This window comes from Aulostomus chinensis, chromosome 22, assembly GCF_037954235.1.
Source record: "Aulostomus chinensis isolate RoL2024-O1b breed Wild chromosome 22, RoL_Achi_v1.0, whole genome shotgun sequence".
In the NCBI taxonomy this organism is placed as follows: Eukaryota; Metazoa; Chordata; class Actinopteri; order Syngnathiformes; family Aulostomidae; genus Aulostomus; species Aulostomus chinensis.
Genome location: NC_141341.1, coordinates 20,519,049 through 20,529,936, shown reverse-complemented (window position 1 = coordinate 20,529,936; position 10,888 = coordinate 20,519,049). Strand labels below are relative to the sequence as shown.

Genomic DNA, 10,888 nt, shown 5'->3' with positions numbered 1-10,888 from the left:
CTGAATATCACCTAAATACCACCGCAATACTACTGGAATATCACCTGAGTACTAGCTGAATATCACCTGAATACTACTGGAATATCACCTGAGTACTAGCTGAATATCACCTGAGTACTAGCTGAATATCACCTGAATACTACTTGAATACTAGCTGAATACTACGTGAATACTAGCTGAATATCACCTGAATACTACTTGAATACTAGCTGAATACTACTTGAATACTAGCTGAATACCACGTGAATACTAGCTGAATACTACTTGAATACTAGCTGAATACTAGCTGAATACTACTTGAATACTAGCTGACTACTACTGTGCAAACAGCCAGAGTTTAGGCAGCTCATACTGTTGTGTTACGATGTTGCTCTTGAAGCCTTCACAGTTTGGGGAGGTCGAAGTAAAACTACAGACACCAAAAAACTAGAGTACAGCAACGAAGTACCTGCGCAGTACTCCGGAAGGCACAAAACTCAACGGAACGCAGCAAAGTTATGACCAGAATACCACAATTCATTCTTGTCAGATTTATAATCGAATGAACCCTGAGGTTCTCTCGTCGTTTCACGTCGCCAGGACAGAGATCTCAGGCGAAGACCCTGTTATGTTTTTTTAGTTTCAATCTTTAGTTTTTGGTCAAAGTTTCGCGACATTTCCGTGACGTTTGATCGCTTTTACTTTGGAGGCGAGTTGACGCCGCCGCGGTGGATTGTGGGAGTTTGACGGAGCCGCCTCTCGAGGGGAGGAGGCTCCGGGCCACCCTGCTTTTATTTTTCTTCCAGACGTTCGCGGTCGAGCACAAAAACAAACTTGAACTCGAGGAGTTGCGCGTCCGCTCCTGAGCCGCCGCCGCCCGACGACCGGAAGTCCCCCCCGCACCCCCCCTCCGTTGTTGTGGCGAAGAGAAGAAAAACTGATTAATTTCTAACTCAGTTGTGCGTCAGTGAGTGCGCACTTTACGCACAGCGCGCGCCATGAAGCTCTGGGATGCCGCCTCGCCTCTCCGGTGCCGCGTTCACGCGCTGCTCTAGATCCCCGGTGTCGGTCGTTTCCAGGTCTTCGGGACTCGCTCCGAACATGTGCTGAAACTTTCCAGCGCGCTCGAGCTCGAGGAGGTCCGCTGCGGAGAAGCATGGGGGCCAAGCAGAGCGGCCCCGCGTTCGACGGCAGGACCCGGGCTTACTCCAGCTCCGACCTCCCGTCCGGGAACTCCAGCGGGGGGGAACGGATCGCAGGGTTCAGGTACACGAATGGACCCGATGGCCCCCGGATCCGGTACACAGGAGGCGGGCCAACCAGCTCCGGCCTCAGCATCCCGGCCGGCAGGTCCGGGTCGCACGTTCTCAATCAGAATCTGGACGGCACCGGCGGCGAGGAAGGTCCGGTGCCCCCTGACGGCCACAGGCTGCTGATCGGGTCCCTGCCTGCTCACCTGTCCCCTCACCTGCTGGCAAGTAAGACAGGAGCCTGCGCGTCAGGACGTCACTTATGACGTTTTTGACCTTCTTTTACTCGCTAACCGTTTGCTTCTGATGCCAAGTGTTATTCTGGTCTTCTTGGTGTAGTTCATGACGTCACTGCACGCAGCTGCCATGCCTTGACCTCCCTGCCAGGTTTTTACAGGGAACAAACCTCAAGCTTCCTTTGTGTTTTTCCATTTGACATTCGACACCTGCCAGAGGCGGGAGCAGGCAGGTGGCTGAGCCTCTCCTGCGGTTCTGATCCACTTTCACCGGCGCCACAGGCAGCACGAAGACGCTTCCTGCCTCTCGTCTGTTTTGGAATAAAAACAGAGAGAAAGAAAAGAATCTGCCCTGTTTTTCACTCCGACTGTGAGGGAAGAGTGCGAAATGTAGGTCAGCAGATAAGAGCTGCCTGGCTGCTGGTTACACATTGCCTGACGCACACACACACACACACACACACACACACACACACACACACACACACACACACACACACACACACACACTTCCTCAATCTGCAGCTCTGGCTGTTTCTAAACTGGTGGGTGTGTCCAGACCAGACCACAACAAAGCAGAACTAAAGAACCATGTTGTCAAAAAACAAAAGCTCTCGTCTCCTGGACCTTCGCCTCCCCGCCGCGGCCCAGGCGCTCAGTTCCTGCTGGTCCGGTAAACGACCCGCCGCCGCCGCTCCTGATCAGAGATACGATTTCCCCAATGAGGAAGTCTAATCATTAATATGCTCATCGATAACCTTCGCTCACGGTGTGACGCGTGACTGTGGCTCTGCGAGGGTTTTTTCCTGTTTCCTCACCTTCCGCACAAACACATGACAGGAACACGAGGTCGCTGCTTGCTGCCTGCGTGTGTTTGTGGCCCCGAGCCCGAGGTGTTAGAACATTCAGCAGGGCGCCAGACGTCCCGGGTCAGGCAGCTATTAATATTCCTGTTGCAGGGTCAAGAGTCCGGACATGTGGGTCAAATTATGATGTCATAAATCAGAGTTTGATCTGGTCTGATGAACGCGAGGTGGTTCTCATCATCCGACCTTGTTTATGTATCGTCAAAGATGACAACACCCCGTGTGTTTCTGCCTCCCAGGGTTCCACTGTCCCGTCTGCTCCAAGTCTGTGCTGCCGGATGAAATCGAGAAGCATCTGCTGATGTGCTTCAGCAAGTCGCGCCTCACCTACAACAGTAAGTCGCTGGAGTCGGCGCCGTCAGCTGACACCCTCAGCTGACATTTGCACCCAAAACAAGGCAACAGAGACACAACTGCTCGGTGGTATTCATGCTCTGGCTTTACTCTGATGAAAGTGAAGTACTATGCAACAAAACACTCAAAATACTAAGGTACATTTAAATTTCCCAAAAATGGCCGCTTGTCCGAGCGCTAGCCATCTTGGTGTGTTAGTCCTTAACCAGAGGCCAGCTGGGGAGCGCCGCAGCACCGCAGGGAACTTTGGGTCCCTGGAACCCTCACGCCGAGGCCCCAATTAAAGCAGCAATCAGTGACGAGTGCCCCCTAACCCCCCCCCCCCCACACACACACACACAGGCACTCCCACTCCCACTTTTGTTGCAGTGTGTGTCTTTTCTCCAGAGTGAGAGGGAGGTGGAACCTCACCGTTTTTGGATTCTGCATGAGGGAACAGGCGCAGCCCTGTAGTGCATAGGTCACTTCCTGCGTCCTGTAGGTGGCGTTGGAGAACAAACGCTCTCACTGCTGGAGTTTGTGTTGCTGCATGTGAAGACAAGTTTCATCTAAATCAAGATATAATTTGTTCCATCAGGTTTACCCTCTGTGGCCGCTAGGTGGCGCTATGCTGCTTGATAGAAGGCCGACCACGAGGAGTCCAGCGACAGCAGTTTGGTATTTCCTGGCAAAATTTGCCAGTTTAACGTCGTTCAGACATCCATCTATAAATGACCATCACATGATGGTTCACCAAGTTCTTCAAGTGTTTCCGACCGCATGTGAGACACATCTGGTGTGTAAAAACAACCCTGTAATTTCCTGTTGCCACCAGGCGGCGCTATGACTGATCTTCGCTCTACGCCGCTACACCCAGTTGGGTGAAAGTCGCCCTTGTATTTACGTGTAGTCCTGATTCAGAGAAACAACACAGAAATCAAAGTAACAGTACCTGCAGCAGTCAAACACATGTGCCAAGTAGCATAGAACGGAAGTATTCGGTTATTGTAGAAGTACCTGAGATTGTACTCATAATACCTCAATGAATGTACTTAGTTACATTCCACCGGTACTTCTGTCTTCACTCACTCAAGGAAAGTGGTCAGAATTGCTGAGGGCAGAGAGGAGCCGAGTGCTGGGGCGACCAGGTCAGAGCCAACGCAGCCCAAACAGGCTTGATCGTGTGTGCAGGAAATGGTGGGATGCCGCAAAATATCAGTACTGCAATACATCGCAGTATTTCCTCTTGTGATACAGTATTGATACATTGGTGCCAAAATTTTAATTTCAGCAGGCGATGTTACAAAGTGGTGAAACTGAGAGAAACTTTGGACAAGGGTTGTGTTTTCATGTGAGTGCTCTTAGGTTTGAAACTGGAACCACATGCAGTACATTTACTATAAATACTGATGTTTGAGAAGTATTTTCCTCCTCAGTTACACAGATATCAAGATGCATTGCAGATTAATTGTCTTGCAGTGTATCAATTATGACTGAATTCTGTCTGTTATTGTGTGCCAAGTACTGTGGTAGTACTGTATTGTGAGTTACTCTGTGATACTACATAGCACAGTGTGTCTCAGCTCATCAGCTGCTCTTCACTTAAACATCCAGATGTGAGAGTGTGTGTGTGTGTGTGTGTGTGTGTGTGTGTGTGTGTGTGTGTGTGTGTGCTGTTACTCCAGTAACATGTGACCAGCTTCTCCTGGGGGAGGCTGTGTGTGTCCCTCACTAACGTGAAGTTATCTGGACACAGATGTGAGGTATCCTGTTAGCAAAGGTTGAGCAGACGGTTATTTAGCATCCAGTGACGACACACCACATTTGATACAAGGTCAGGTGTGTGTGTGTGTGTGTGCGTGCGTGTGTGTGTGTGTGTGTGTGTGTGTGTGTGTGTGTGTGTGTGAGTGTGAGTGGGGCTGCTCTTCACTCATTCCCCCGTATTGTCTTTCTAAGAGGACATCCTGTCCAGAGACTCCGGGGAATGTGCCATCTGCCTGGAGGAGCTGGAGCAGGGAGACACCATCGCTCGGCTGCCCTGCCTGTGTATCTACCATAAGGGGTAATTGACATGCAGCAGAGTGACTGTAGTTGGACCTTCGTGTGAAATTCACCAGTTGCAAATATAACGTGAAATCCAAATGTTGACAGAGATTCTAGATTTACCTCGTGAAGCTGGAATGTGCTGAAACTGCCTGACTGCTGCTTTCTCCGGCGTGTACTTCTTTTGTTTTTAAACCAACATCTCCAAAACGTTTGAAACTGACAATTCAACAGGTGACGTTCATCTTTACTGCCGTTGTGACACTCATGTTGGAAGGACAGAACTCAGGCAGTGACAGAATGTGCGCTCCTTCGTCATTGTCATGAAAGGCTGGCAGCATTTTGTCATTTGTAATTATCCTATCAGCGGCCCCAGCTTCTATGCTCCTTTCACACGCTGAGTGTTTTCATGCTTGGTGCTTATGAAGCGAGTTAGCTTAGCTTAGCCTAGCATGAAGACCGATAAAGAAAGCTGCAGTAGCCTAAATTCACCACCAGGTTGGCTCTGTCGCTACCGGCTCTTGTGTGCTGAGTTGGTTGGTATCAATCTAATCAAAAGTCTCAGCGAGAAAGTCAATAAAACCCCAAAATGTTGGCTGAGATTTCTGTTAAAAGTGCGCACGTAAATGCTTGATGAAATGGGTTAGGATCACTAAGTTAGGATGGTGAGTTTGTTAAATACGAAATTACTTGCAGAACCTGGTTGGTTTAGTTTAGCATGAAGATTGTAAAAGAAAACCAGAGAAGCCCAGAAAAACTGTCAGGCTAGCTGATTCAGCCATTAGCAATTTTGTGCTAAGCTAAGTGGTATCGGTCTTCTCTTCAAAAATCTCACTTTGATTTTATTCCTCTAAATGTAAACATAAATGTTGTATAAAATAGATTCATATTACTTTTGTATGTTTGGTAAACATAGGTAGTTTAGCTTAGCATAAAGGCTGAAATAACTGAACAAGCTGTAGCAGTCCAGGAGAAGAGCTACATTAGCTATTTTTTCCCATTAGCATCCTTGTGCTAAGCTAAGAGATGTATCAATCTTCCTGGGAAACTCACCACAAAGCAAATAAGTCCCCAAGTGTAGAGAAATTTCTGTCCATCATTGCACCAGCGGGGCGCTCGATAACTGAGCTAACGAAAGGAAGGCTAACGTCAGATCAGCTGGTAAATGACAGCACAATGAGAAAATACACACCGTTAGCGACATCTTTTTCTCCTCTCCTTCTTTTTCTCAGGTGCATCGATGTGTGGTTCGAGGTGAACCGCTCGTGCCCGGAGCATCCGGCAGACTAGCGGCCGTGAGCGAGCGGTACCAGCCTGCTGAACAACCCTGTGACAGGCCGTTAGCTCTGACCTCATCTTGACACTGTGCGGTCCAGTGTTGTCATCACGTGTCAGTGCTCATCAGGGATTGTCAGACATGATTGTGAACAGGATCCTTCATGTTGCCTCACGGACAGCCATGATGGATCTCTAAGATCTCGCTGTGGAACGGACAGAGAACCACCGGTGGCGTCGGCTCGTGTCTCAAGGAAATCCTTTCACTGGTGGCTGCAAAGCAAGCGCGCGTGACCTACCACGATGAACTGGGCGTGTTTTTATGGCAGAGGTCGTGTGTGGCCGACGTGAAGAATGACGTGTCTTTTCAGCAGAGATCACCAGATGTTGCCTGGTCAGAGACTTGATCAGACGGCTGCGAAATGTGAAACGCAGCCACAGAGAATGAAATGTGCCTCTATCAGCTTTAAGGGATGATTTGTGTTGATGGCAGTGGATTCTTTTTTTGTTCAATGTTCTTTGTCAAACATCTTTGTGTTCTAGACCAAATAGTCTTAACGTGGAACAGCCAGGGCCTCGTTCATGGCTGGGCTCCTGGGAGCCCCGGCGGTGTGAGTGTGTGGACTAGAGGTGGAAGTGAAGGTAGGCTAAGACATATCTGACGGTGATTCCCGCCATAACATGCTGCTATGTCATAGACTGGAAACCTTTTCCTTTAACCTTTGACCTTTGACCCTGCTCAGTGTCTCTTCTGTTTGTACTGCAATGAGTTGCACAGAATAAATATTTTGTCATTGTGTCTCTTTACTTCAAATTGTATGAACTATGAAATGTTTTAAAGTCTAAAAAAAACCCTGATGGGGGAAGACGGAGGGTAATAAGGGAGGTTTTTTTTGGAATTCTTTTGAAGATATGGACAAATTTAAAGGCTTCTGTTGTTCATTTTTTATGTGGAGTTTCTGCTGCACAGGAATTCAAAGCTGACTTTCCCCCTCATACCTGCCATGCTTTCTCTCGGCTGATGGGATTCCAGCACTTTTTAAAATGATCAATGGGAGCTTCTAAAACTTGCCTGCGGTCACACAGGAGGGGGTCTGTCAGGAGGTGTTTGCAAGCATGTCTCTCAAATTGCTGCATGTGTCTTCATATGGGAGTCTTTATTTTTATGACCTGAAGGCTGTGGGGGGAATGAGGAGGATGCAGGACGGAGTGACTCTGAGATGCCGTTCAGGATTCTGCCTGGTTAGCTTCGATGCTCTGTGGTACCTGCTGCTCATGTGACGCGAATGAAAACTGTCCAGATAGAAGCGTCAAAGTGGAGGAAAGAATTAGCGATGGATGGATGATGGTGATTTTAGTTGCACGGCAACAAGGAGGAGTTGTGAGGCCTTTAAGAGCAGAGATACGTGCAGGCTCTGCTTCCTCATGACTGAGCTGGAACACAGCCAGACGGGCCAGAGAGTAACCCCAGAACACACACCATGGGTTCACGTGTCTATGAGAACAGAGGCGGGTGACAGGAAATGAAGAGCTGACAAAAATGCAAAGGAAGAGACAAATTACGTCATAAATCACACTGACATCACGACTCCGTTCGATCGACCAGAAATGGAGACCGACGTTAAGCGGAAGATGGAAAAATCAGCGTGAAGTGGAGCGAAGAGTTGGTGGGATGAGAAGCCCAGACAGAACACAGAGTAACATCTGCGTTTGGTGTTGTCATGGAGGATTGAATGTTGTTGCTAGCATTGTTGTTGCTAGCATTGTAGCAGCTTCTCACAGCTGATATCGTTTGAAATAAAACACAGTCCATCAGGAAGTGAGTTTTGTTATGAGGAAGAAAGTGTAGAACACGGTCGCTACGCTCTCCAGACCAGTAGGTGGCAATAATGCATCACAACGTTGTCAACCGCCATAATAAGCCAAGAAGAAGAAACAGACGTAGAAGAAGAAGAAGGAAAAACACCGAAATCGGTGCTTGGATGCCGTGAATAAGTTATTCGAGTTTAGGAGCCGCAATTATCTGCAGAAATCTTTTATTCTGCCTATAACATTTCATCTCACATTAAGGTAAGATTTTCTACAAGAGTTTATTGTGAGTTAGTGTTTAGAAGGTTTCCCGTTCTGAGACTTTTCCTCTGCTAGCTGCTAGCTAACGTTAGCCGTGTGAGGTCCTGGTCACAGACTGAGTCCGTAAGTACGGCTTCCGGTTCCGTTCGTATGGGACAAAGTAAAAGCCGCACGTCTTGTTTTCCAGTCCTGGAAGATTGGTAGCGGAGGGTCAAGATGTCGTACATGCTGCCACATCTCCACAACGGCTGGCAGGTAGACCAAGCCATCCTCTCCGAGGAGGACCGAGTCCTCGTCATCCGCTTCGGACACGACTGGGACCCGACGTGTATGAAGATGGACGAAGTTCTGTACAGCATCGCTGAGAAGGTTCGTTCGCGCGGTTATCAGGTTGCTATGGTCCCCTCGTCCGTGCCGGTAGCCAGCCTAACTCGCCCAGCAGCTCCTCCTGCTGGCGGGGCGAGGCAGGTGCAGAATTTCCTCTTTGATTTGTCCCATGAAGATGAACAGCAGAACATGTTTGAGATTCACATCCAAGCCTCAATTGTGACTTCTTCTAGTAATTCTCGAGATGCTTTAGCATTTCTGTCAGCCCTGACAATCAATCAATGGGGTTTCAAACGAGAAGTAAGTCAGTAATGTGTTGAAAAACTGCCTGCAGATTAATTAGACTGCCTGTTAATGAACCTGCTGTAGTGTTGCCACTGTTGGGAAGTTGAACAGTCGTATCTCACCTGCTTCTAATGTGGGGGTTGTTGTTACAGCTACTAATCTTTTTGTTGCTGCTGCTTGTCTTAGACTTTACCAGAGATGCTCAGTATGTTTTGGGAGACAATATCCAGTGTGTCAACTGAACACTTGACTTGGCCGTGAGCGCACATTTGCAGTTGTTGTCCGTGTAAAAACAAGTTTGTTTGATATTTTTTACAATTTACACAAATCGAGACACGTTTCAGCATTGTGAATTAGAAAAATTAACATTATTTTCTGTAAAAACATTTGGAGAAGAGCTCAAATGGCATGTAATGTTTCCTCATCAGATGACAAATGATTAGCAAAGAGCCGAGCAGGGCAGATGTCAGTACCTGTCATAAACTGATGCCTAAAAATTAAAACGAGCAGTGGTGCTGATGGCGTGCTGATATTAGACCCCCTCCTTGCTGCATTTTATGTGCCAGCATTCTGAAAGTGTTGAAGTGCCCGTCATCTGTTGGGTCCAACAGGAACTGTATGTCCTGCTGATGACTAGCATGAGCTAACTGGGCTAGCATGGTGGTGTCCTTGTGGAGACTGTACCTTTTTGCCTCGTGCTGATTTTATTCTTTTGCCCTCAGGGATGTGAGGAGACCTCGCTCCTTTGATCACTGCTGCTCTTGGGCGCTTTACTGCTGATTTTACAACCAGGATTCTTATTAATTCAGTTTGTATAACGCTTGACTCAGAGTTGAGTTTGGTCAGCAACTTGTGGACCATTCTCAGGAGATGCTGCGCCGAGCTATTAATGTTAAAAAGCTGACACGTTGTAATAATCAACTACAGATATAAGTTCAGTGCTGCGCACAGGAGTGCTGACAAACTGCAGGTGAGGGAAATGCAAAGCAGGTTTGTCGCAGTCCAGAAGAGGAACCTCCAGTTGTAGGTCCTGTTGATGTGAACAGCACAGCCTCTTGTTACCTGATGAATCTGGTATTGTGTGAAAGAGACACGCCAACATTTTGGGAAACATGTTGATTCTCCGTCATCACAAGCGGCTGGAGACCCTTCCCTCCCCCCCTCCCCCCAGTGGGTGACTCCAGACTCCCACTGGACGGCTGATTGTTAGCTTAGCTGAAATGAATGCTAGCAGGGGTGTGTGGGAGGGTTCCGTCTCACTGGGAGGCTGAAGCGGTTCCAGGCCCTGTTGAACCGGGTCGTTCTCAACAGTGAAGTCAAACACAACTCTGCTTCCTGCAGGCAAAGACTTTTGGAGAAAAGCACCTTTAATGTTTGGGATGGTTTGTTTGTCGCGTCCCACCGCTAGAGATGATTGTCGCTAAGCTAACGAGCAGCCCGGTGCACACGGAGAGGAGAGAAGGGTGTAACTCTCCTTCCCAAGATGTTGGCGTGCTCCTTTAAGAACCTCCATCCTTTAAGGACCTCTCTTGTTCCTTGTAAGGGTCTCCTAAGCCTGCGTCTACCTGCACTCTACAGGTGAAGAACTTTGCTGTCATCTACCTGGTTGACATCACGGAAGTGCCAGACTTCAACAAGATGTACGAGTTGTACGACCCCTGCACGGTCATGTTCTTCTTCAGGTAAAGACACTCGGCACTTTGGCGTCCTGATGGTATTCAGTAACTCTCACAAGTGCGGCTCACACAGAATGCAGGTAAGCTTTGATGACGGTGTCGTGTTGGAACTCAAGAACTTGACTTTCCTGCAGGAACAAGCACATCATGATTGATTTGGGAACCGGCAACAACAACAAAATCAACTGGACGATGGAGGACAAGCAGGAAATGATAGACATTGTTGAGACGGTGTACCGAGGAGCCAGGAAAGGACGAGGTTTGGTGGTGTCCCCCAAGGATTACTCAACCAAATACAGATACTGATTCTTCTGCTCCCTTTTTTGCTTTCGTGGGTGTTTCTTCGTTGCGACTACGTGCGACAGACACGGAAGATGTTTTTAGATGTTTTTTCACCAGTGAAGCAGGACGGTCACAGTTGTGTTTGGTGGTCTTGTGTTGCGCTAAGTGTCCGTGTTCAGCCTCTTTTGTCCGCCGATTCCTCCTCAAGACTTTTTTTGGTGAAACGGGGCAGGAGGCGCTAATAAACACGCACGTGAAAGATTTCC

General features: G+C 48.2%; 2 protein-coding genes across 2 annotated transcripts; both read left to right on the top strand.

Annotated features, from left to right (window-relative positions):
* The first annotated feature begins 753 nt into the window (after nucleotides 1–753).
* On the top strand, nucleotides 754–6,789 carry LOC147241114 (E3 ubiquitin-protein ligase ZNRF2-like). Its single transcript, XM_086194108.1, has 4 exons — nucleotides 754–1,457; nucleotides 2,571–2,666; nucleotides 4,621–4,726; nucleotides 5,940–6,789. Exons 1-4 carry the CDS (start codon nucleotides 1,136–1,138, stop codon nucleotides 5,995–5,997), a joined length of 582 nt encoding a protein of 193 aa, XP_086050234.1. The 5' UTR covers nucleotides 754–1,135; the 3' UTR covers nucleotides 5,998–6,789.
* A 1,118-nt stretch (nucleotides 6,790–7,907) lies between these two features.
* On the top strand, nucleotides 7,908–10,887 carry txnl4a (thioredoxin-like 4A). The gene is made up of 4 exons (XM_086193003.1): nucleotides 7,908–8,052; nucleotides 8,240–8,421; nucleotides 10,243–10,346; nucleotides 10,475–10,887. Exons 2-4 carry the CDS (start codon nucleotides 8,269–8,271, stop codon nucleotides 10,644–10,646), a joined length of 429 nt encoding a protein of 142 aa, XP_086049129.1. The 5' UTR covers nucleotides 7,908–8,052; nucleotides 8,240–8,268; the 3' UTR covers nucleotides 10,647–10,887.
* The last annotated feature ends 1 nt before the right edge of the window (nucleotide 10,888 follows it).